At 42.7% G+C, this 27,162-nt stretch overlaps 1 protein-coding gene across 4 annotated transcripts in view; it reads left to right on the forward strand.

Moving 5' to 3' along the window:
• The window catches only part of CSPG5 (chondroitin sulfate proteoglycan 5), a 31,385-nt gene extending 6,804 nt beyond the window's left edge, over positions 1-24,581 (forward strand). Inside the window, exons 5-6 of one of the 4 annotated variants that reach the window (XM_072786420.1) lie at positions 11,082-11,176; positions 24,539-24,581. In XM_072786420.1, coding sequence (XP_072642521.1) covers positions 11,082-11,176; positions 24,539-24,566 — 123 coding nt within the window. In that variant the 3' untranslated portion in view covers positions 24,567-24,581. Of the gene's footprint in view, positions 1-6,015; positions 6,542-11,081; positions 11,177-14,790; positions 14,837-22,276; positions 22,305-24,538 lie in introns of those variants that run through there. The other 3 variants (XM_072786421.1, XM_072786419.1, XM_072786418.1) reach the window with 3 other exon arrangements.
• Positions 24,582-27,162: the final 2,581 nt, after the last annotated feature.

Raw genomic sequence — 27,162 nt, forward strand, 5'->3', positions numbered from 1 at the left:
GATGGTGCTTCACTTCCTTGACAAGCAGAGTTACAGGTAGTACTGAAGACCTTTTTCTAGGATGACTTGTGATTTTTAGCTTCATCTAGACTGTAGAAGTCCGATTTGTCTTTCTCCATGTCTTTCTACTTTCTGTATCAAGAAGAAAGACTCTGCTTTCATCATGAGGGTACTTCCTGGTGGTCATGGAAGTGAATGGTGGTTGCTCTTTGGGATGGCTGGGAAAACAGTGTCCTTTACACTGAGGACTGAAAAACGGGCAGGTTAGAGATAACGGGAGCACAAAACACTGGTCGATAGTAAGTCTAGTAAATTCTGTTCTTAGGAGGGTGGGCTCATAAATATCAGTTAAAACTCAATAGAAGATCCCAATAGATCAGTTTCTAAAGATCCTGGCTTTCTAGTGTGTAATCTGGACCAGACTAACCAAAAGTAACCAAAGTACTGGGTACTGTCAGAGAAAATTCCATAAGTAAAGCAAAAACCAGTTATATCCAAGCCTGAGAATTCGTCATGTGACACAGGCTCCATACCACAAGGTAAATGCATTGATACACAGATAAGGGAGCTAAACGCAGATTCTTCAGATGGACACGGTGATGATAAGAGAAAATTTTGAAGAAGTTCTTTGGAATAATGGGGCACAGACCATCAGAGCTCATAGAGGTCTCAACAGTCGAGGCTAGCACTGTCCAGTGGAATGTTCGTGAGATAGAGATGTCCTGTGTCTGCACAGTCCACTCCAGCAGCCACAAGCTACCTGCAGCTGCGGATCTCTCTGAAAAGTGGCTCATGCTACTGTGTGAAACAACACAGATCTAGACCATTGTTTTCCTTTTATAGATGGGGACAGTGTAGCCCCAAGAGGGGAAAGAGAGAATAATAGTAAATATGACCTTGTTCACCAAACCCCAGGGAAGACCTTGGCCTGGTGGAGGAGGAGCAAAGGGGTGGCTTTAAAGAAGAAATGAAAGAGGTTAATTTTGGATCATTTTGTAAGGTCTTTGGTACAAAGGGGAGAGTAACAGATATGATTTTACTTGATTTTACACCAATATATTAGTAAGTTCAAGATGGATCTAATAACCCAGGACACCAGATGTCTTATAAACCTCAAGATTGATAAACACGGTAATCACCCCATGAGATTAGTACCTTGAAGGCAGGAAGAATCTTCCTCATCTCTGTACACTCCACCCCTACCTCATCCGGCCCCTCAAAGTAGTATGCATGTAGTCGCCATTTATGGAATACTGGCAAATGATGGCCTTCTGTGGGGTCTTCTGGTTCCATTGTATGTGTGGGGCAGCAAGTCAGACCTATACAGCAGTTCCCGCAGTCAGGGTATTCATTGTCCAGAGTGCAGGAGTCCTTAGGAAAGTTTCTGATGCGTACATTTCCTGGTCTCCCAGGTGTACACAGACACCTTTCCTCTTCCCAAAAGGGGAGGGGAGGGAAATAGCTCCTCTTGGAGGTCTTGGTTGCATGAGCCAATACAGAGGTTTCCAATTCTTCTTGTAGAAAGCATGGCATTTGTCCATGAATGCTCCCAGTGACCTTGGGTTCAGAATACGAAGCCTTAAAAATAGAATGCAGCAAGGGCTGGGCAGCTATGGTGGGCTCTGCCTTGGGGCTGTGGGGTTGTCTGGGTAGCACTCAGAACGTCCCTCAGTGAAGAGCAGGATGAAGATGAGGCTCTGGTGGTCTCTGGGACCTCTTGGATCTTGCAGGTCATCTCCACCTGGCATCTTTCCCTCAACTTGTGCCTCAGGGGACATCCTGTCCTCTCTGCCGGAGCTCTGAGTATGAGAGGAATGATTCCCCTGTTCAACAGGGTGTATCCTCCTGGATTTTCTACCTTTGACTCTTAATTCTCTGCACCTGGCCCAAAAGTCGGACCTGGTCATATTCAAGATCTGTGGGCATTGGCAGTTAAGACAACTGCCACTTTAAAGTGAAGCCCTATTTGTTGCTTCAGCCACCACATTGACTGCTTACAAGTGATGCTAGCAGCAGGCTGGAAGCCAGGAAATCTCCAGATGAGCTGAGAGGGGAACCGCAGGGCATCCAAGTCAAGCCTGCTCATGTAGTCCCTCCCATCCCCTTCCCCTCACCCCTGAAGTATCCTTGGTGATATAGATGTCTCCAAAGATTTTGAAGAGTTCTACTTATCCTAATGGAGGGGTTATTTCTTTTACACAAGTAAAGGATATTGAGTGGGTCATTTCCCTACCCATTTCCAGTAATCTCTACAAGCCACACTCTGAAAAGATTTCAAACCAAAAACGGTGCTGCTCTGGGCCTGGCCTGGTGGCACTCTCTGCCTCACCACTGCTGCAATCTCCTGGTGTCTCTCCTCACCTGGGTTCTGCAGCTGGTGAGCCAGCCCCCGAAAGGAGCATCAGGAGAAAAGGGAAAGCCTGTGCTCCTCCACCCGAGCTGTGGAGGCCTGCGAGTCTTCCAGGAGGAATGGCTAGTGTGTGGGAAGCACAGCCTAAGTAAAGTCACCTGAAACCCACGAGCAAACACTGAAAGCTCCCCTGTTGGATCTCACATCTGTGCTGTCAAAGGAATGTCTTGGATATGACTTTGTCTTTCTAAGATTTGACAGACTTTCCAGCATTTCAGTTCATTAATTACTAGGACTTCTCCATGGTGTCCCTTAGTGCTTCTCTGCCTGCCCCTCCCCACCCACCACCCCCTTGAAATCTTTCTTCCTCCTTAGGCTCTATTTCTTTCATTCCGCCTTCTGATAGGGATTTGTGTCTGGACAAGTGGGGCTCCTGGAATGAAGGATGCCCATTTGGCTGGGGCGGAATATCAAGAAGGGGGGACGCCAAGCAGTTCCAGGACTTAGGCCAGATGGAAGGCCAGCTCCCTTGTGATGAGGCACTTCTGGCAAATCAAAGGCAGATGGGCCTTCTGCTGAGGGATTCAGCAACCCTAGGCTTAATAGGATTGAGTTCTGGAAGAGACACTTGAATTAAGATAGCTCTGTCTTGGTTTAGACACTCCCTCACCTATTCTATTTGTTGAAAGTACTTAGCTTGTCTAATAGCATTGTTTGGACACCTGTGTCCCTTATTTTTAGATATACTTATCCCATCTAGTGGCCCAGAAGTCCATTTTCTCATCAAATCCCATGACCCAGGCTTAATTTGGGCCCCCACCTTTATGGCATCACAGCTTTGATGCCCAGGTCTGGAAGTACCCCTAAATTTACTTTTCCTCACACAATGCCTATTTGCCCCTAGAGATTGTGTGATGTCGGCGGTGGGGTGGCAATACCGAACAGCACGAAAGTGAGTCCCATCCTTGTAAGAGGATTGGTAGGTACAGGCCAGCCTGTACCTGTTCTATTCCAGGTTTGCTGCGATCCAAAGTCTGTTCTACCCAGGATCTGTAAAGGCCCAACTCTGAAGCCTCCATGCCAAGTGTCTCTCCCCAAACAACACAAAAGTACATGGCTTAAAAAGTGCAATTCAACCTCATTCCACTTCCCTCTCCACACAGCGTGTGTGTGTGTGTGTGTGTGTGTGTGTGTGTATCCACATACACATACTTAATGTATCATGGACATCTTTCCATCTCACTACATCTAAATTTACGTTATTGACATTTTTTCTAAATCTCTCCCAGCAGTGATAGAAACTACCAAGTCCTTGAAATCTGCCTCAGTACTGTGTGAAGTTCATTTCTTCTTGCTCTTGTGGTAAAGGGAATGGGGGACATGTGTTCCCCTACTGTCTAGAAATCATTCCTTTTTTTTTTTTAAAGATTTTATTTATTTATTCATGAGAGACACAGAGAGAGAGAGAGAGAGAGAGGCAGAGACACAAGCAGAGGGAGAAACAGGCTCCATGCAGGGAGCCCAATATGGGACTTGATCCCCGGTCTCCAGGACCACGCCCTGGGCTGAAGGTGGGCACTAAACCGCTGAGCCACCCGGGGTTCCCTGGAAATCATTCCTGAGGTCTTTGAAACTTTACTATACTGCTTGGTTCAAGCTGGTCTTTGGGAAAAGTGCCAAGTGAGGCTGGGAGCTGGGCAAGGTGATGGCGATTTCTGTGTGCCCAGTACTTTTGAACACCTGTAGTGTCCTGTGTAAGCCTGCGGCCTTTCCCTACTCTCTTTCCAACCAGTCACTACCCTGACCTAGCGCTGTTACGAGTCAAACTGAGTAGCAGTCAGCACGGAGAAGAACTCCTCACAGTTGCGTGGGGAAGGCCTAGCTCTTTCAACCTGGTGATTACTCAGAAGTGATCGAAGTAAGAAAGGTCTGAGCTAGCTGGTTAGATAACAACATTCTCTACCCTTCCTGCCACCCAGGTCTCTGACCAGTAGAGTTCCAAGCACTTGCAATAGCTATTTGGAGTGCCTAAGAAAGAATTGAGGCCCACAGATCACATGGGTATGCAGGCATCTCTCCAAGATATTGTGGGTTCCACTCCAGACCACTGCAATAAATAAATACTGAGACAAAGCAAATCAAAGGGAAGTTATGGTTTCCCAGTGCATATAGAAGTTATGCCTACACTGTACACTGTACACTTAGTCTGCTAAGTGTACAATGAAACAGCGTACATGCCTTAACTTAAAAATATATTATTGCTAAAGAATGCTAACCATCATCTGAGCTTTCTGTGAGTCATAATGACTAACCACAGGTCACATAACAAATATAATAATAATGAAAAAGTTTGAAATATTGTGGGAATCACCGATGTGACACAGAGACATGAAGTGAGCAAACAGGTGTTAGAAAATGATGTCGAAAAAAAAAAAAAAAAAAAAAGAAAATGATGTTGAGGGATCCCTGGGTGGCGCAGCGGTTTGGCGCCTGCCTTTGGCCCAGGGCGCGATCCTGGAGACCCGGGATCGAGTCCCACGTCGGGCTCCCGGTGCATGGAGCCTGCTTCTCCCTCTGCCTGTGTCTCTGCCTCTCTCTCTCTCTCTGTGACTATCCTAAATAAATAAATAAAATATTAAAAAAAAAAAAAGAAAATGATGTCGATAGACTTGCTCGACCCTGGGGTTCCCATAAACCTTCAATTTGTATTTTAAAAAAATGCAGTGTCTACAGAGCACAGTAAAAGGAGGTGTGCCTATAATCCTCAGGTGTTTCTGGAGGAAAAGAGTTGGGAAGGTGGGAAGGCAGGCATTGATGTAAGCGTTCTCTGAATGCCCAGGATGCACAACTGGGGGACTGTGGACTGGTGTGGGTTTCCTGAAAACCTTTAACCAGCAAATTCAGGTCAAGGTCCAGAGGTTGCAGGCAACATACCTGGGGAGGCAGGAGGGCGCTAGTACACACAGAAGTGGGGTGAACCAGTAGCACCGGTATTGTCTGAGGCAAAGTACGGCAGGCCATGGAGGGAGCTGGACTCACCCCGGCTTGGATTGGGGAAACACTTTTGTAAGTTAGCATCTTTTGGTAGATAGATGCCTGCCAGCAAGGGGCACATGCACCTCTGGCCTCTCATCAGAGGATGTATATCTGCCGTGGGGAGAGGGGCCCTAGTTCTGCTGGGAGCCGCTCCATCCCTGACCGTAGGCCTCTCCGTGCCCCACTGCCCGCACGGACAAGACGTGCTCCGTGACCAGGACCTTCCTGGGAGAGTGGAACTCAGCGGGAGAGGCGGCCCCGGGAGGCAGCCCGGCAGGCCAGGCGGAGCTCACCAACAGGTGAGACTTGAGGGGCCAGCCCACGTTTCTCCCCTGTCTCTGCCAGAGGGAGAACCTTGCCCCGGCCTACATTAAAGGTCTTTGTAACCCGGCTACCTGCCAAGTGTTCACCTCTGTCTGGCCAGTGTTTTATAGGATGACATTCCTAGAAAGCCACTGCTAAGGAGTCAGTTTGGTTCATTCAAGTCTTAGAGATTTCTTTCTTTCTTCTTTCCTTTCTTTCTTTTCTTTCTTTCTTTTCTTTCTTTCTTTCAAGCCTGGGGTGGCTAGTTGACCCCTCTATCCACTGTCTCCTTCCCGCCCCCTCCCTCACCCTTTCTCCTCTTCCAGGACGATCCCAGTGCTTCCCACAAAATCCAGGAGGTTCTCAAGTCCTGCCTGAAAGAGGAGGAGTCATTTAACATCCAGAACTCCATGTCTCCCAAACTGGAGGGTGGCAAAGGTGACCAGGCTGACTTGGAGGTGAACTGTCTTCAGAACAACCTCACCTAAAGCAGAGCAAGAAGAGAGGGAATGGGGGAGGGCGGGGGGGGGTGGCAGGGGAAGAAACATGACCTCCTCTTGTACAGAGTCTATTTCTTGTAACCATTTGTTAAACTCTCTTCTTTTTCTGGTCTCATGGCATGCCTTGATGTATTTTGTACAGGAGGGAGAAAACACAAAATAAGCAAAGAACCTGAACAGAATCGCATACACCGGGTTGTTTCGTCTGTGCTGTCTGTATATTGCTTCTGCTGCTGTGATTTCTAAACCTATGCTGTTATTCAACTGACTTTTTTTTTGTACTTTGACCCACCTTTTTTTGAAATAAGAGTTAAAAAACAAAGTTCTTGAAATAAAACTTTTTAAAAAGCCATTTTCCATCAGTGTGTCCACTTCCTACCCATTCTTGTCAGCTTGAGTTGAATTCTTACGTTCCCTGAAGATGTATATTTATATGTGTTTGAAATCCTGGAAGTGCTCTCTGTATTAGCCTAGGTTGCCATAACTAAACATCATAGACTGGATCACTTAAGCAATAGAAATTTATTTTTGAACAGTAATAGAGGCTGGATCCCCAAGATCAAGGTGCCAACAGAGTTGGTTTCTGGCAGGGCCTCTCTGCCTGGCTTGCAAAGAGCCATCTTCTTGCTATGTCCTCACAAGGCCTTTTGTCTGTGCACATCTCTTCCTCTTCTGATAAGGACACCAGACCTATTGGCCTAGGATCCATTTAACCTCAATTACCTCCTCATAGGCCCTACTCCAGATACAGTCACACTTAGGGGTTATGGCTTCAACATGACTTTTGGGGTGACATAATTCAGTCCACAAGTCTGTAGCACCTGATTTATTATGAATATCTTTCCCAGAGAAAGAAAGAAAGAAAGAAAGAAAGAAAGAAAGAAAGAAAGAAAGAAAGAAAGAAAGAAAAGAAAGAAAGGAAGGAAGGAAGGAAGGAAGGAAGGAAGAGGAAGGAAGGAGAAAAAGAAAGAAAGAAAGAAAGAAAAAAAAGAAAGAAAAAAAAAAGAAAGAAAGAAAGAAAGAAAGAAGAAAGAAAGAAAGAAAGAAAGAAAGAAAGAAAGAAAGAAAGAAAGAAAGAAAGAAAGAAGAAAGAAAGAAAGAAAGAAAGAAAAGAAAGAAAGAAAGAAAGAAAGAAAGAAAGAAAGAAAGAAAGAAAGAAAGAAAGAAAGAAAGAAGAAAGAAAGAAAGAAAGAAGAAAGAAAGAAAGAGAAAGAAAGAAAGAAAGAAAGAAAGAAAGAAAGAAAGAAAGAAAGAAAGAAAGAAAGAAAGAAAGAAAGAAAGAAAGAAAGAAAGAGAAAGAAAGAAAGAAAGAAGAAAGAAAGAAAAAGAAAGAAAAGAAAGAAAAGAAGGAAAGGAAAGAAAGAAAGAAAGAAAGAAAGAAAGAAAAGAAAGAAAGAAAGAAAGAAAGAAGGAAAGAAAGAAAGAAAGAAAGAGAAAGAAAGAAAGAAAGAAAGAAAGAAAAGAAAGAAAGAAAGAAAGAAGGAAGGAAGAAAGAAAGAAAGAAAGAAAGAAAGAAGGAAGGAAGGAAGGAAGGAAGGAAGAAAGGAAGAAAGAAAGAAAGAAAGAAAGAAAGAAAGAAAGAAAGAAAGAAAGAAAGAAAGAAAGAAAAAGAAAGAAAGAAAGAAAGAAAGAAAGAAAGAAAGAAAGAAAGAAAGAAAGAAAGAAAGAAAGAAAGAAAGAAAGAAAGAATACCCTTTCCCGGGGCACCTGGCTGGCCCAGTCAGTAGCGCATGTGACCCTTGAACTCAAGGTCCCAAACTGGGTATAGAGCTTACTAGAAAAAAGAAAAGAAAAAAGAATGCCCTTACCTTCTTTAATAAATATTTATTGAGCACTTAGCCAAGCATTATGCTAGATGCCAGGAACTCAGGATGAAAAAGACAGACCCTAACCTCAGGAAATTAACAGTGTACTTGAGAAAGAGAATTATAAACCAATAATTATAGAGACGCCTGGGTGGCTCAGTTGGTTGAGCATCCCACTCTTGGTTTCAGCTTGGGTCATGATCTAAGGGTTCTGGATCAAGCCCTGTGTGGGGTCTGATTAGGATTTGCTCCCTTTCCCGTCCCCCTCTTTGCAATCTCTCTCTCTAAGATGAATAAGTCTTTCAAAAAATAAATATAATACACTGTGTCAACATTATAATACAAAGCCGTGAGAGTTCAGAAAGGCTTCAAGGAGAAAGTTTTGAATTGGACTTTGAAGGATGAGGAGGCATTTTTCAGGATAACGTGGGAGGAGAGGACATTCAAGGCAGAGGGAGGATATTCATAGAAAAGTCTTGCCATATGACCAGAGATTTTGAGAGAGGGGTCCTGGCGATGAGGCTGGAAAGGGCAACTGAGGACAGATTGTGAATGGCCTTTAATGCCATTAAACGTGGCTAAGGCAAGGTCGGATCTGTTTTCTAGGAAGATACCTCTGGGGATGGTGGTGAAGGCAGACAGAATGGAGATCCAGGCAATGCAGGCAACACATGAGGGTGGATCAGAGAGAGAATTAGGAGTTCAAATGGCCAGAATTCCTACTGGGAGAGTTTTCTAGAACTTTGTCTGTATTCCATCTGTGATAATTCCAATAAATGGAATCCCTGTGTCTTTCCGTTGCCTAATTTGTGCTAGTCCTCCTTGGTTTGTCTTCCCAAATGCCTCATTACTTTTTATTTTGTGCTGGGCATTGTATTTAGAAAATAGTTTATTGAAATATTTTGCCTAGGATGATTTCTTCCTTTAGAGAGGGGGTTTTTGTTTGCTTCTGTCAGGTGCCCAGGGGCACTAGAATCCTGGGATCACATTATTCCAAATCAAGGTCAGAGACTTCCCAGGCCACTGAAACCAGTCCACAGGCCTATCAGACTATGCAAGGGCTGGTTTGCTTTTGGGTCATTCTTACCTCTAGGGGCACAATCCTCTGGGGTCACAGCCTGAAACCGACAGTGGTTTACCAGCTTTCCACCTTTGGTAGGCCCTATACTCCAACTCCACTCTCCACACACCCCCAGACATTCAGAAACACAACTTACTATTCTAGTCCCCTCTTCCAAATGGGTGAGTCCCTCCAGGGTAGAAGTGGCCCTGAATGCTGGGCTCACCTGTCTGAGTTCCTGTCCTCTCTGGGATATCAGCCTTGTAATTCTGCAGTATTTTGTTAGCTCTTTGATGCTTTTCAGATGTTTGTACATCTTTGTCCTTAGTGGAAGGGTTGGTCTAAATTTACCTAGTCTCTCATTTACTAACAACAGAAGTCCTCTGTTTTCATTTTGGGACTTTTGCCCAGATGGCATTCAGCTGGTTCCATGAGCTCAGTCTGCTCTTTGCTATTGGACAGGGCTACAAGTTAGGATGTTGGGTTATGGCCTTTGTGTATTATGGTTTCCTAACCTGATGCTTATCCACTTTGGGGAGTTTGGCAGGTTTTACTTTGGATTTCCTGTACTCTCAATCAGGGCACAGACCTGTCTTTCATGGCTAGGCACCTCTGGCTCCTTTCACAAGGAGGTCCAATCAAGAGGGATTGTATGTGAAGTATTTTGTAAGTTCTAAATCCCATCCAGGCATAAGGGCTCAGAAGGGGAGCAGGAGACAAAGCAGGCCTAATGAATAGAGTTACCAGATGCTGCCAAGAGTCTTTGACCCTATGAAGAGGCTGCTGTGTTGAAATAGGATATATTGATGTCTATCTGTGCTGGCCCTCTTTCCTGCTAGGGCGTTTGTGCCTCTCCAATGACTGTGCTCCATAAAGCCAGCCAGCACCCTCTCTGGGGACCTCAGTTCTGCTGTCAACTCCCTCATTCACCCCTCAGTGATTATTTAGTGCTTGAGATATCCCTCTTTAGCACCCTGGTGCTGTCAGGTGATGGTCTCCAGATTCTCCTGTCTGCTTTTTCCACCCCTCTCCATAGCCTGTTTTGTGTCCTCCTCTCTAAAGAAAGGAAAAATGTGGGAAATGTAGGCATCATGGAAGAAGTTCATTTGTCTGGGGGCCTTCCAGCACTGATGGATCACTTTGCTTAGGAGAAGTGCACATGCAGTGCCGAGCCATCTGTCTCCACAAGACATTTCCTTGACACATAAAACATACCTGTGTTAGTTTCCTGGGGCTGCCATAACAAATGAGCACAAATGAAATGGCTAACACAACAGAAATGCATTCTCTCTCAGTTATGAAATCCAGAGTTCTAAAATCCAGATGTCAGTAGGGCTGCACTCCCTCTGACTACTCCAGGGAAGAATCCATCTTCACCTCTTCCCAGTTTCTGGTGTGTTTGCCAGTAATCCCTGGCATTCTTTTTGGCTTATACTTACATCACTCCAGTTCCTGCCTCTAGCTTCAGGTGGCTATCTTCCCTTTGCATGTGTCTATGTCTCTGTGCCTTTACCAGACCTTCTTATAAGAACCCCAGTTATTGGGTTTAAGGGCCATCCTAACCCAGTATGACCTCCTTTCAACTTGATTACAGCTGCAAAACCCCTATTTCCAAATAAGATCATGCTCACAAGTAGTGAGAGTTAGGACATCAACATATCTTTTTAGTGAGACTCAGTTCAACCCATAAGCACACTTTACTACCTACAATATAGTTCATATGTGTGGTCTTCTCACATCCTCACTGGAGCCTGGAGTTGGGGTCTTAAGACTGGAAAGCATCAGTCACAGTATTAGAACCCAAACTTCAAACTCCTATTTCAGTATCTTTTCCTCTGTGTGACATCACACCAAAGACACAACTCTTTGTCCTTTCTCATATAATTTATAGAAATGAAAGGCTAGCCTGTGCTCCGGAAAACAGCACTAACACTTGGACTCAGAGCTAGAAGGCCTCTCCATTGAAGAGTTAGATGGGCTCTCTGAACCTCAGATTCTTCATCTATAAAATCCTTACCTCTTCACAGGACTACTTGGGCAGCAGGGAGATAGCAGAGAACAAAATGGACCAGGAATCCTGCAGGATGGGGCTTACATTCCAGTGTCATGATGTTCATTCAAGGTAAACTATGTGAATGTATGCTGAGAAATGGAAGGGGCTGTACAAACCCACCCTCCAAACCCAAGGGAAAGGGACATAAAGGCAACATTATTGGTCAAGCAAGCAGTGAGGTGTGTGAACACCACCACCATTGAGAACTGCAGCAGAGGCTCTTCCCTCAGCCCTGGAGCTCATCACAGGTATAGAAGAGACTCTGGGGAAGTGGGTCTCTCCCAAAATGAACATGGAGGTAATACTGTCTCCTGAGTGTGTCACCATGAGATTACACAAAGTATAATGTGTACTGAAGTGAGTGAAGTAGGCACAGTTACCCCAAGGTTTCTGATGGCCAGCCAGACTAAGCAGTACCCTGGCCAAGAGTTTACCAAAGCCAACAGAAGAATGTGTCAATCACCAGGGCCAGCTCCCTATGTGTACACTGCATGCAGTACTGAGGTATGTATCTAGGAGCAAAATTGCTAGGATGGAATTTAGCCTACCTTGACCTTTCCAAGATAAGGTCAGAAGTGGCTCTATCAATTAACAGCTCCACCAACAGTGGATGAGAGTTGCTTTTACTGCACATCTTCATCAGCACTTGGTATTTTCACACATTTTGGGGGTGCCCAGATGGCTCAGCAGAGCACATAACTCTTGATCTCAGGGTTGTGAGTTAGAGCCCCATGTTGGGTGTTGAGATTACTTAAAATAAAATCTTTAAAAAAATCATGCTCACATTTTCACTTCTAGCCAATTCTTTAGGCATGTAATGGTATTAATTGTGACTTTAATTTGCATTCCCTAATTATCAGTGTGTTGCATCCCTGTCCATATGATTATTTTTTTTCCTGTCCATATAATTATTAATCTACATTTCTCCTTTTGTGAAGCATCTACTTGACCCTTTACCTGTTTTTCTATTAGACTACCTATATCACATTGATGAGCTGTTTTATTGCTCATATGTGTTGCAAATATCTTTTCCCACTTTATGGCTTATAATTTCATACTCCTAATATTAAATTAATATTAAAATTAATTTTTATGTAGTCAAACTTATCAATATTCCTTTCTGGTTACAAAATCATTCCTGAAGAATTACTTCCACCTATGTATGCTCAAAATCACATGAAGACATCACTTACATCCTAATAGCAGGAATAAAGTAGGTAACTCCACAATCACAGCTTCTTGGGCTCATCATGGAACCGAGGTCACAAGGCAGCCAGATAAATTCCAAGGGGTGACAAACCCCTTCAAAAAGAGAACGCATGAATTTTTCCATGGCAGAGCCCAGGAGGAAGAGGCAGCGCCATAAAAGTGAGAAAGAAGACCAGCCATATGTTAATGAATTCACAAAGGCAAAGTTTAGCTAGACTGACAGTTCAGAATCTCTGTAAGCTCCAGACACAAGGGTTGTCTACAGCAATTCACATGCCCTTTTCACAAACCTCAACTGGGTGCTCACAAGAAAAACTGGGTGTGGGAAGCATGAGACCTGAGAGCACCCCAGTTAGTGGTGTGTAGGGACAAAACAACACCCACTTCCCAGACTCCTCTAGCAATCAAAGTGAAAGACTTAAGCTTCTGGAAATTTTGCTTTTCCCACAACCAGGAAAAATGAACTGGCTCTGAGAGGGTAAAACAAAGCCACATACCTGGGCAGGTGAGGCAGGAAGACCTTCTCCCCACTATAAGCCTCATTTCCAATACCTGTTGAGGAAAGAACAGAAATCCTTCTGCCACTGGTTCCAAGCAAAGGTATGAGGGAAGGGTAAAAGCAAGAACAATTCCTCTGGGGGAAGAAGGTGCAGACCCTGCACTAATACAAAGGTCTGCTGCCACTGTGGGGAGTGGGATCTAAAAGCTTGCTCCCACTCTAGCCTGTCCTCAGATACAAATCAGAGTTTGGCTGGCAAGTAAGGGAAGGGCGAGAAGGGGAAAGAAGCCCTACCCTGAGACTCAGGCGTGCAAAGTCTACCTAAGAGTGAAGCTGAACCAGGAAAAAAGAGAAAAACTGCCCTGATTAACAAGCCACAGCAGTTTACTGCGGGGAAAGTGGGAAATGCATGAAGAGACCCGCCTTCTCTGAGGTTCAGGCACACACAACCCACTGAAAGTGGAATGCAGAAACACCGGGAAAAACATTCGAGTATCTCAGGCCTCACATGAAACAAAGGGTAGCAGCACCTTGCCACTGGAGAAGCTGTAGCAACAGCAAAGCTCAGACCAGTTCTACTACTGACTTGACTGACTCGATCCCTAAACTGACCACCTAACAGAAAAAAAGACCTGCTCATCTTTGGGCATCAGTGCTATTTACATAAATCTCCATTATTCTTTTATACACAATATTATTTTATTAATAACTGACATAATATTATTATCAATTATAATTAATAATAATACATATTATTATAATATTATTTATTCCACACTCAGAAACAAAAAAGAAAAGAAAAACAAACCACCATTTGTTAAATGACAAACAGGTCAAAACAACTAGACCCAGAGATGACCCAGATAACGGAAATAACGGAGACTAATGTGTGACAGAATGTAGTGGAAAAGATGAACAATATGTATAAAGACATGGAGAATTTGAGCAGAAAATGGATACTACAAAAAAAAGGAGTCATGAAAATGCTAGAAATAAAGAGCAAAAAGATCACCACAAAACCAAAAAGGAAGAGTCCCTTCAACTATATTATTAATTACATAGAAAATAAACTTCAGAACAAGGAATTTTACAGGGATGAAAAAGAGCATTACATAATGATAGTTTATCAAGAAGACATGAGAATTCTAAAAGTGTATAGACCTAATGACAACTTCAAAATGTATAAAACAAAACCTGATTGAAATCAAAGAAGAAATAGCTAAACTCCACTTATAGTTAAGAGTTTTCAAAAAAAAAGAAAAAAAAGAGTTTTCAGCAATATTTTAAATGAGCAAAATATTTGAACAGACATATCAACATAAAAGATATTTTTGAGGCACCTAGCTGGCTTAGTGGGAAGAGGATGCAACTCTTGATCTTGGGGTCATGAATTTGAGCCCCATGCTGGCTATAGAAATTATTTTTTTAAATTTATTTTTGTTTTAGAAAGAATTCTTTTTTAAAATATTTTTATTTATTTATTCATGAGAGACATAAAGAGAGAGGCAGAGACACAGGCAGAGGGAGAAGCAGGTTCCACGCAGGGAACCCGACGTGGGACTCGATCCTGGGTCTCCAGGATCCCGCCCTGGGCTGAAGGCAGCACTAAACCACTGAGCCACTGGGGCTGCCCAGAAATTATTTTTTTTAAAGATAATTTGGTAGCAAGTAAGTACATGAGAAGACACTCAGCATCATTAGTCTTTAGGGAATTGCAAATTAGACCTACAGTAAGATATCATTAGATAGCTAGTCAAATTGCTGAAATTGGAAAGACTGGGGCAGGGCCCCTGGGTGGCTCAGTCTGTTAAGCATCTACCTTCACCTCAGATCATGACCCCAGGGTCCTGGGATCAAGCCCCACGTAGGGCTCCCCATCCAGTGGGAAGCCAGCTTCTCCCTTTGCTGGTACTCTCTTGCATTCTCTCTCTCAAATAAGTAAACAAAATCTTTTTTTTTTTTTTTTTTTTTAAAGTAAAAAGACTGACAATACCAAGTTCTGGTGAGGATGCGGAGCTCTGGAACTCTCAAGCATTACTTCTGAGAAAGCACTCTGGAAAACAGCTTGGCAATTTCTTATTAAAGTAAACATAGGGGGATCCCTGGGTGGCCCAGCGGTTTAGCGCCTGCCTTTGGCCCAGGGCGCAATCCTGGAGTCCCGGGATCGAGTCCCACATGAGGCTCCCGGCATGGCGCCTGCTTCTCCCTCCTCCTGTGTCTCTGCCTCTCTCTCTCTCTCTTTCTCTATCATAAATATATAAATCTTTAAAAAAATAAAGTAAACGTACATACAATCCGTTAATTCATTCCTAGATACCCAACAGAAATAAAACATATGTCCTTCCAAAACCTGTATATGGGCAGCCCTGGTGGCTCAGTGGTTTGGCGCCGCCTTCAGCCCAGGGCATGATCCTGGAGACCCCGGATCAAGTCCTGCATCAGGCTCCCTGCATGGAGCCTGCTTCTCCTTCTGCCTGTGTCTCTGACTCTATATCTCTGTGTCTCTCATGAATAAATAAATAAAATCTTTAAAACAAAACAAAACAAAAAACCAAAGACCTGTATATGTCCATAGCAGTTTTATTCATCATCACCAAAATCAGAAAACAATCCAAATGTACACCAAGTGTGAGCAAATAAACTGTCATACAATGAGACCCTCTTTAGCAACAGAAAGGAATGAACTACTTATACACACAATAAATATGAATGAATCTCAAAAACAAGAGGCTGAGTTAAAGAAGTCAGAATCAAAAGGCTGCATATTGGGGCACCTGGCTGGCTCAATCAGTAGAGCATGTGACTCTTGATCTCGGGATTATGAGATTAAGCCCATATTGGGTGTAGAATTCACTTTAAAAAAAAAAAGAGGCTGCTTACTATTTGTTCTGTTTTACATTCTGGAGAAGCCAATGCTATAGGGACAGAAAATAGATCAGTGGCTATCAAGGTCTGAGGATAGAGGGAGAGAATTTACTGCACAGGTGAATAAGGAAGCTCACAGTGATAGAAATGTTCTATAACTTGCTGGTGCTGGTGGATGCACAACTTGCACATGCTGTCAAAGCCCATAAAACTGTATATTTTGAAAAGGTGAACTTTACACCACGTGTCAGGAGCCCCCAAGATCATTCCCAGGTATAACGATTCACTAGCAGGATTTACAAGACTCAGCATGTAGTCCACTCACAACTAAGATTTATTACAGTGAAAGTATACAAAGCAAAATCAGCAAAGAAAAAAGGCATGGGGAAAGAAGTCCAGAGAAAACAAGGAGCAAGCTTCCAAGAATCCTCTCCCAGTGGAGTCAACACAGGACATACTTAATTTCTCTAGCAATGAATTGCGACAACAGATTTGAAATGTCATCTATCAGGGAAGTGCAAAGAGATTCACTGCCCAGAATTGTTATCGAGAACTGATTATGTAGACACCCACTGCTTAGCACATTCCAAGATTCCAGTCTCCCAGAAGGCAAGCAGGTGTTCAGCGTAAACCACATCGTTTGCAGAAACCCTGTAGGCACAGTGAACCACTTACCAGAGGGAGTGGTGAGAACTCTTCTGAAATCTGAGTTCCTAGACACCAGCCATGGACCAACCTTTTAAGCAGTTCTTTCTCAAGTTAGCTACATTAATTCTTTTCTGCACATATCGCAACAAACCTAAATGACAAAAGAAAGAAAAAAAGCAAAAAAAAAAATGTTCTTAAGATGATGAAAGCACTTTCCTGGGGCACCTGGCTGGCTCAGTAGGTGGAGAGTGTGACTCTCGATCTCAGGGTGGTGAGTTTGAGCCCCCTTTTGAGTGTAGAGATTACTTAAAATATATCTTTTTAAAAGTTTTTAGGGGATCCCTGGGTGGCTCAGCGGTTTAGCGCCTGCCTTTGGCCCAGGGCGTGATCCTAGAGTCCCGGGATCAAGTCCCACGTCGGGCTCCCTGCATGGAGCCTGCTTCTCCCTCTGCCTGTGTCTCTGCCTCTCTCTGTCTCTGTCTCTGTGGGTCTCTCATGAATAAATAAATAAAATCTTTAAAAAAAATAAAAGTTTTTAGAATTGTAGAATACTTTCATTTTTTAAATAAAAACTATGTTTTGCCTTTTACATCTAGGTCTATAATCTGTGGTGTGCTAGAGCTGCTTCTTACTGGCTCAGGAGAAATTTGTTCAATTTTCATGTATTTTATGAGCCATTTTTTTTATTGGAGTTCAATTTGCCAACATATAAGCCAATTGTTAAATACAATGATTATTAAAAATTAACTATATAAACTTACAATTAAATAGATTATGTTTAAAACCAAGGTAATACTCAAAAATCATCACTTCCTACTAATTTTACTGTTATCTCTGCTATTGAGGTTATTTATGTCAGTTGAATCTATATGTTAGAAATACCATCTATGTACACTATCCGCCCTTTTTTTCTCCTTCTCTGCATTCAGTGACCTTACCTTGGTTGCTTAGAGTCAGCCAGTGTAGGAGTATTTACACCATGAACTCACTCAACATTGACAGTCAGGGATCATTCCCCTTGGGGAGCAGCTGGTTGTTAAATATTCAGCAGCACACTGCTGTCTGTAATCCACGTAGGATTGATTTTTGTAAATGATATTAGGTAGGAGTGCAATTTCATTGTTTTTTTGTTTTTTTTCTCAAATGGATATCCAGTTGGCCCAGCATCATTTACTGAAAAGGCTACCATTTTTCATTTTCCCATTTCTCATTTTCCCAATGCTCTATCATATTTACATTATTCAAATGTATTTATATGAATGAGTCTGTCTGAGTCTGTCTCTGAGATCTTCACTGTTCTTTTGGTCTATTTGTCTACCTCTGTGCCACTACCACACTGTGTTCCTAGCTTCACAGCAAACCTTGATATCCAGTATACCGAGCCCTCTCACTTTTTCCCAAAAGTGTCTCAGTCACTTTGAGTTCTTTCCATTTCTACATATACTTTTGTTCCAGCTTGTCAGGTTCCACCAAAACAAAAAGTAAACAAAAATCCTTGAGATTTTTATTGGAACTGGATAGAATCTGCAGGTCATTCTGGAGAAAATAGATCTTTACAATATTGAGTTGTCCAATCAATGAACATGGTCTATCTTTCCATTTACAAAATCTTCTAGAATTTCTCTAAATATTGTTTTATGGTTTTCTGCATGAAATATATTTGTTAGATTTCTTAACAGGTACCTAATTTTTTACAGTATTATAAGTGATATCTTAAAAAAATATTTTTAGGGGATCCCTGGGTGGCGCAGCGGTTTAGCACCTGCCCTTGGCCCAGGGCGCGATCCTGGAGACCCGGGATCGAATCCCACATCGGGCTCCCGGTGCATGGAGCCTGCTTCTCCCTCTGCCTATGTCTCTGTCTGTCTGTCTGTCTGTCTCTCTCTCTCTGTGACTATCATAAATAAATAAATAAATAAATAAATAAATAAATAAATAAAATAAATATTTTTAAAGTGACATCTTCAGAATTTTTAATTTTCTGTTTTCTTTGTATTTTATGCAGAAATAATTATTTTTAAAAGATTTTATTTATTCATTCATGAGAGACACACAGAGAGAGGCAGAAATACAGGCAGAAGGAGAAGCAGTCTCCATGCAGGGAGCCCGATATGGGACTCAATCCCTGGTCTCCAGGATCATGCTCTGGGCCAAAGGTGGCGCTAAACCACCAAGCCACCAGGGCTGCCCAGAGATAATTATTTTTAACATTGATTTGATATTCAACAACCTTGATAAGCATGCTTATAATAATTTACATTTAGGTTCTTTTAAGTTTTCTATGTATACAACTATATAATCTGCAAATATGATAGTTTTTTCCTTCTTTTATAATTCTTTTTTTTTAAGATTTTATTTATTTATTCATGAGAGACACAGAGAGAGAGAGAGAGTCAGAGACACAGGCAGAGGGAAAAGCAAGCTCCACGCAGGGAGCCCAACGTGGTACTCGATCCTGGGACTCCAGGATCACGCCCTGGGCCAAAGGCAGGCGCCAAACCACTGAGCCACCCAGAGATCCCCTTCTTTTATAATTCTTATACATTCTAATTCTCTTTCTTGGTTTATTGCATAATCCAGGACCTTTCAGTATATTGTGAATAGATATGGTGGAAGTCGACATCCCTGTGTCATTGCCAGTCTCAAAGGGAAAGTCTTCAACCTTTCATCACTAAAAATAATGTTTTCTGGGGGCGCCTGGGTGGTTCACTTGGTTTAGCATCTGATTTCAACTCAAGTCATGATCTCAAGCTCCTGGGATCCAGCCCTGAGTCAAGCTTCCCACTCAACAGGGAGTCTGCTTCTCCCTCTCCCTCTTCTTCTGCCCCTCCCCCCGCTCATTCTCTCTCTCTCTCTCTCTCTCTCTCTCTCTCTCTCATTCTCGCTCTGTCAAATAAAGAAATAGAATCTTTTTTAAAAATAATGTTTTCTGTAGGCTTTTTGCAGACTTCCTTTATCAAATTAAAGGAGCTTCCTTCTATTCATATTTTGCTAGAAGTTTTTACTTTAAATGAGTGTTAAATTTTATCAAAAACTTTTTGATATCTATTGAGATAATCATGTGATTTTTGTCTTTTATCCTCTTATTTTTTAAAAAAGATTTTATTTATTTATTCATGAGAGACACACAGAGAGAGAGAGGCAGAGACATAGGCAGAGGGAGAAGCAGGCTCCATGCAGGAAGCTCGATGTGGGACTCAATCCTCTGACTCCGGGATCACACCCCGAGTCAAAGACAGATGCTCAACCGCTAAGCCACCCAGGCATCCCTTTTTATCCTCTTAATAGATAAAATTACATTGACTTTTCAAAGGTCAAACCAATTTTGCAATTTTGGAGTAACTATAACTTGGTTGGATGCATTAACCTTTCAATTTGTTGCTGGGCTCTATTTTCTAACATATATTTTTAGAAATTTCACATATACATTCCTGAGTTAGATTGACTTGTAACTTTCCTTTCTTGTACTATCTTTGTTAAGTGTTTGGTATCATGGTTATTTCAGCCTTATAAAATGTATTGGGTCACCTTTAGGTTTCCCAGACCCAATTCTAATGTGAGGGTGGGGAGCTCACACACACCACCAAGCAGTTCTCAAACACCAGCAGGATGTCTGAGAATTCAACTCAATTCTGACAGTATCTACCCAAGATAGCATCAGATGCCACAGGTTAAGGGTTCAGTCCTACAAGGCTTCCCCTCACCCTCCACTTCAGATGCCACTCACAAGACCCAAGCTGTTACCTATGCTTTGGACGACTGGCTACAGATTGGAGGTTCCAACAATCTTCTCCTTAGGTTTGACTGGTTTGCTAAAGGTGCTCACAGAACTCAGGCAAACACTTACGTTTACCAGTGTATTAAAGGATATGATAGAGGATATGAATCAATAGATGAAGAGATACATTGGGCAAATTCCTGCACAAAGGAGCTTCTGTCCTCAGTGGAGTTTGGGGCCCAGCTTGGTGACATGTAGAGGTGTTCTGCTTCCCCAAGCATGGGACTCTCCAAAAAAGTACCAAAAAGCTGTTCTCTCTCTGTCTCTCTCTCTCTCTTTCTCTCTCTTTGGAGACTTTATTGCATAGTCCTGATTGACATAGTCCTCATTAACCATTAGCTAATTCAATCTCCAGCTCCTCTCCCCTCCTGCTGCTATAAACAACCTTGTGTAGAATTTTATGTGGACATAAGTTTTCAACTCCTTTGAGTAAGTCTGCAGGAGTGCTATTGCTGGATCATATGGTAAGAGTATGTTTAGTTTTGTAAGAAACTGCCAAGCTGTCTTCCAAGTGGTGATACCATTTTGCATTCCACCAGCAATGTATGAGAGTTCCTGCTGCTCCACATCCTTGTCAATATTTGGCATTGTCAGTGCTTTGGATTTTGGCCATTCTAATAGATATATACTGGTATCTCATTTTTTAAATTCATATCTCCCTTTTGGCACATGATATAGGCCAACTTTTCATATGCTTATTTGCCACCTATACATCTTTGGTAAGATGTCTGTTACAGTTTTTAGCCCATTTTTAAATAAGATTTTTTAAAAGATTTCATTTATTTATTCATGAGAGACAGAGAGAGAGAGGCAGAGACACAGGCAGAGGGAGAATAGGCTCCATGCAGGGAGCCCGATGTGGGACTCAATCCTGGATATCCGGTATCACGACCTGAGCTGAAGGCAGATGCTTAACTGCTGAGCCACCCAGGTGTCCCTTTAAGTCAGATTTTTAAAAATTATTGTTGAGGTTTTTTTTAATCCTCCTAGCCCCCAACCCCAATTATTGTTGAGTTTTAAGAGTTCTTTATATATTTTGGGTAACAGTCCTTTATCATTTGTATCTTTTGCAAATAATTTCTCCCAGTCTGTGGCTTGTCTTCTAATTCTCCTAATATTGTCTGTTGCAGAACAGAAGTTTTTCATCTAGTGAAACCCAGCTTATCAATTATTTCTTATTTTTTTAATTATTTCTTTCAGAGTCATATCTTTAGTGTTGTATCTAAAAAGGCATCACCATACCCAAGGTCATTTAGGTTTTCACTTATGTTATCTTGTAGAACTTTTTTAAGATTTTATTTTTAAGTAATTTCTATATCCAACATGGGGCTCAAACTCACAACCCCAAGATCAAGAGTCACACTCTTCTGACTGAGCCAGCCAGATGCCCATCTTCTAGTTTTACATTTTTGTTTTCCATGTCAGTTTACGATCCATATCCATTTTGAGCTAATTTTTATGAAGCATGTAAGATCTGTCTAGATTCTTCTTTTTTTTCTGTCCAGTTGTTCAGTGCCATTTGTTGAAGAGATTATCTTTGCTCTCTTGTATTGCCTTTGCTCCTTTGTCAGAGATCAGTTGACTATATTTATGTGGGTCTATCTCTGGGGTCTCTGTTCTGTTCCATTAATCTGTTTGTTATTTTGCCAATTTCTCACTGTCATGATTACTGTAGCTTTATAGTAATTCTTGAAATTGAATAGCATCTGTTCTTTAACTTTGTACTTCTCCAGCAATATTGTATTGACTATTCTGGGACTTTTGTCTCTCCATAGGAACTTTGGAATCAGTTTGTTAACATCCATAAAATAACATGGTGGAATTAAATTGAATCTATAAATCAAGTTGGGAAAAACTGACATCTTGACAATATTGAGCCTTCCTATCCACGAGCTTGGTCTATCTCTCCATTTATTCAGATTTTCTTTGAATTTATTCATCAAAGTTTTATAGTTTTTCTCATGTAGATATCATATGTATTTTGTTAGATTTATACCTAAGCATTTCATTTTTGGGGGTGCTAATATAAAAGTATTATGTTTTTTATTTCAAATTCCACTTGTTCATTGTTAGTATATAGGAAAGCAATTGACTTTTGTACATTAGCCTTTTATCCTGCAACCTTGCTATAGTTTATTAATTTCAAACATTTTTCTGTTGATTCTTTCAGATTTTCTACATAGATGATTATGTCATCTGCAAATAAAGACAGTTGTATATCTTCCTTCCCGAACAGTATGTCTTTTTTTTTAATTTTATTTATTTATTTATTTGAGAGACAGAGAGAGAGAGAGACAGTGGAGGAGAGGCAGAGGGAGAGAGAATCCTTAAGCAGACTCCCCTCTGAGCACAGAGCCTGACATGGGGCTCAATACCAGGACCCTGAGATCACAACCTGAGCCAAAACCAAGAGTCAGCTGCTTAACTGACTGAGCCACCCAGTTGTCCCGATTAGCATACCTTTTATTTCCTTTTCTTGCCTTAGAGGAAAATCTTCAAATGTTTCAACATTAAATAAGATGTTAGCTGTAGGTTTCGTGTAGATAATCTTTTTTTTTTTTTTTAAGATTTTATTTATTCATTCATGAGAGACACAGGCAGGAGAAGCAGGCTCCATGCAGGGAGCTCGACATGGGACTCGATCCCGGGCCCCCAGAATCACACCCTGGGCTGAAGGCAACGCTAAACCTCTGGGCCACCAGGGCTATCCAGATAATCTTTATAAAATTGAGAAAGTTCTTCTCTGTAGTTTACTGAGAGGTTTTATCAAGAAGAGTCATTGGAAAATAAGTCAAAGAAAGACGAATACCAAATGATTTCATTCATATGTGGAATTTAAGAAATTAAACAGATGAACATAGGAGAAAAATTAAAAAGAGAGAAAGAGAGAGAGAGGCAAACCATAAAGGAGACTCTCCTAGGCAGGGAGATAGATTAAATGGACAATGGGTATTAAGGAGGACATTTGTTGTGATGAGCACTGAGTGTTGTATGTAAGTGATGAGTCACTAAATTCTACTAATGAAACTAGTATTTCACTATATGTTAACTGGATTTTAAATAAAAACTTGAAACAAAGTTAATACAAAGAGGAAAACTAGATATTATAAAAGGGTGGTACAGAGAATTTTGGTTATCTTTTATTAAGTTATAAAATGTTCAACTATATTCTTAAACTGTAATAAAATAAAAATTGTTTGAAAAAAAGAATAGTTATTAGATTTTGTCAAATACTTTTTCTGTATCTATTGATATGATCATATTATTTTTCTTTTTTAGTCTGTTGATGTGATGGATTACATTAATTGATTTTCAGATGTTGTACCACCCTTGCATACCTGGGATGAATCCTACTTGGTCATGGTATCTCATTCCTAAGAACCTTCATCATTATGCCTCCTCTGAGATATCCGTGTTTCAGGGTAGATCCTGATTGGCAAGCCAATCCAGGTGATCCCTGTCACCTTGCCGTTTATTGGTTTTAAGCTTGAGCATGTGATGCTGCTCTGGTAGATGAGGGAAGTTTGCTGGATGAATTCTGGGGAAAATTTCCTACCTCCAAGAAACAATGGTCTCTTTAGTGAATATGTTGTGCCTGAATGTGACCCCTGGCATGGCAGCAGCCACTTGAGACTGTGAGGTACACTCGCCTGAGGACAAGGCTAAAGATAACAAAACAGAGAGATGGAATGTGGCTGATTCTTTTGCATGTGTGCGTGTGTGTTTTTAAAGATTTTATTTATTTATTCATAAGAGACAGAGAGAGAGAGGCTGAGATATAGGCAGAAGGAAAAGCGGGCTCCCTGTGGGGAGAGCCCCATGCAGGACTCAACCCTAGGACCCCAGGATCATGACCTGAGCCAAAGGCAGACAGTCAACCACTGAGCCACCCAGGTGTCATGGCATGTGCCTGATTCTTTAGAAATATCACTGAGCATGAGAATTGGCCAGTTCAGGAGCTGTGCAGCCTCTAGGTTTCTAGAAGCCAAAAGCGTTTCAACTTTCCCTTTCTCTAATGTGCTCCCCTTTCACACATGCCCCCCATTAGGGTCCTCATAACATTTATCGCTATTGGTCACTATTTTTATTTTTTATTTAATAAGTATTTATAGAGTATTTACTGAATGCCATACACAGTTTGAAGTATGTTACAAATATTAACTCTTTTGTTCCTTGTAACTACTCCATACAATAGATGCTTTTATTACCCCTACTTTCCGGAGAAGCAAGCTGAGGCACAGAGGTTAAATAGCTTCTTCCTGGTCTGAAGGTGGAGCTAGAAGTGAGATTTGAACCTAGGCCCTCTGACTCCAGAGTCAGTGCTCATCACCACTGTTCCTCTCTGGTTTTTCACTTTTGGGTACTTGTTTTCTGTCTGATTTACATGGGATAATCATTTCTTTTTTTTTTTTTTTTTTAATTTACTCATGAGGAACATGGAGACACAGAGACATAGATAAAGGGAGAAGCAGGCTCCCTGCAGGGGAGCCCCACTTGATTCCAGGACCCTGGGATCACAACCTGAGCTGAAGGCAGATGTTCAACCACTGAGCCACCAAGGCACCCCGGAATAGTTGTTTCTTGAGAGCAGAGATCCTGTCTCGTTCACAACAGTGGTTCCAGGGCACTGCAGGTAGGTGCAGTCTTTACTGAACGCACGAATGAATGAATGATTATAGACTCTAGTTCTTTGTTACATCCACAGCTCTGGGCCTGGAATAGGGCTGAGCATTCCTCAGGGTGTATTAACTGGGGCTTGTGGAGTGAACCCATCTCTGAATCCCTGATGATGCCCCATCTTTGGGGTCCCCAGGGAAGGCCTGTGTAGAAGTCCCACTAGGCGGCAAAAGCATGGGCCTCGTTTGGCATTGCCTTGTTGTTGCTGGGTGCTCTCACGCTGGCCCTTTCTCATTGCTTCCCTGCAGAGGAAAGGGACCTGGCCCACTTCCCCCTTGGCACTTCATGTGCTCATTTGAAGTTCCTGAGGCCAAGCCCAGTGGGCAGCCTGAGCTGCCATCATTAATCACACAGCCCGCGGCTGCCTGCCCACGCGGCCGGCTTTGAGGGTTGGCCAGAGACTCTGGTGGGAACTGCTCACTGTCCTAATTGGGCCTCTCTTGGGAGACGGCAGGTCCTGCTTCTCACTTGTCTTTCCCTTGGCTGTTGCTTCACCCTCTCAAAGAGGACAGCATGCTTCCTGGTCTGGCTGGCTCTGTGGCCAGCTGGGGCAGGAGTTCACCCTTGTTCTACAAATGGAGAAATAGAAGCTCTGGTCCCTGCCCAAGGCCAAGGCAAGGCCAAGCAAGGTTGCCAGGAGTAACCACCAGAAAGCTGAGTGACACAGCTCTGTTCCTCACTCTTCTGGCAACTGGAGTGAGTTCCCACAGGAAAAAAGAGCTCCCTTCGGCTCCTATGGCCATCCAGGCCCCGCCAAGCACCCGGCGCAGGACTCTGACTCTGATATCCATGAAGGTGTGTCCATGTGAGAATTGCCACACCCCCCAGAGACCCTGCCAAACCCACAAGAAACCAGAGGAGAGCATGGCCAGCAGAAGTAGATGGCAGGTCCCCTCTGAAGCATAGTGGGGCAAAGCTGGGTTGCTGGATACTACTGTGACCTCCCTGCTCTGCACCTCAGAATTTGCCCTGCTAGAGAATAGAAAGAATTTTCAGGTGCTTGGTAGCAGGAGGGGAGGCCTTGTCTGTGAGAGACTGGTAAGGCACCTCTCCTCCATTCAGAGTCAGTCAGTCAGGGAAGAGCTTAATTACAGCAAGTCCTGGTCACCTATCTGTGGCTTAAATCACCTCTGGAAAATTCTCTAAGATCACCAAGAAGGCTCTTATGGCTTCCCACCACAGTCCAATTTTCTTCTTCTGCCAACTTCCCCACTTTATTGCTAAATGGGTCACTTTCAGTTGAGCCCTTTGGCCTCCGTGAGTCATCCCCTGGTCCTCATTCTATTCTCTGAGCACTTAGAATGAATCAGGATCCAAGGACAACCAGAATGCTCTTCCTGAACCTTCTCTTTTGCTGGCTGACTCTCTTAATCCCTTCAGACATCCCTCATGTGACAGCTCTCCTGGCCCCTGGTTTTCTTAGTGCCCTTCTCAGAACATCCTGGGTGGATCTAAAAGGGTTCTCTGTATTCTAGGCATGAATGCAGAGGGGCTGCTTACCTCAGGCCCACCCCAGCACTCACACAGCCAGGGCTGGAGTACAAATGCAGACCCATGTCTGGAAGTTTACAGGTTATCAATCAAGCTCACCATTCAATGAGTTCTACTTTGATCTTCGTATTTTCCTAATGTTTTGGAAGGCTAAGCTTGCATTTAGGATTCTTAAATTTGGAGTTCTGTCCCAGGATGTGGCAGGGCTTGGAAATCAGCCCTGCTGCCTGGTCCTGAAGACTGGTTCCCTTCCAATTAGGCCTGCCTCCACCTTCAATGCAAGATACACTAGGAACATGCGTGAAGATACCTGAGTCCACATGTTCCAGCTTTGTCCACACCCCTCAGCCTCTGCAACCCATCCTTCAGGGAAATGGCTGGAGAAATAGGCGTGGGGCCATTTCGACAAGAGATTCTGGGGTTCCAGGTACCCAGTATGGTCTGGAAGAGGATAGTATGGATTCAGATCATGCACGTCCCTGGGCCCTGAGGACTCTTCTTGTCTGGGTCTGAGGGCTTCAATAACTTGCCTTGTTCCCATGATCAGTATCATGCATCCTTCTTTTGAGTCACCCTGAACTGATACCCATACATTCCCATATATCATTTTCCTGTCCTGAGGGATATAACTGCTCTCAATTGGTTTTGGGGACACATGTGCTGGACCTGACCTTTGTCAAAACCGAGGTTCATATTTCTAACCTGTTAAGCTTGTTTTGAGACTCACAGTTCTGTCCTCCAGAAATACATAGATGCTAACCCCCCATGTCTCTACCACCCATGTGTTTGCTGAATGTGCCTCCAGCGCCCCCAAGCAAGCCCTTCATATATCATTGCTCAGCCCAGGGCCTGGCTTTCTTCCCTGGTGTCAATTCCTCTCTGGCTATA

This window comes from Canis lupus, chromosome 19 (assembly GCF_048164855.1).
Source record: "Canis lupus baileyi chromosome 19, mCanLup2.hap1, whole genome shotgun sequence".
Taxonomy (NCBI): Eukaryota; Metazoa; Chordata; class Mammalia; order Carnivora; family Canidae; genus Canis; species Canis lupus.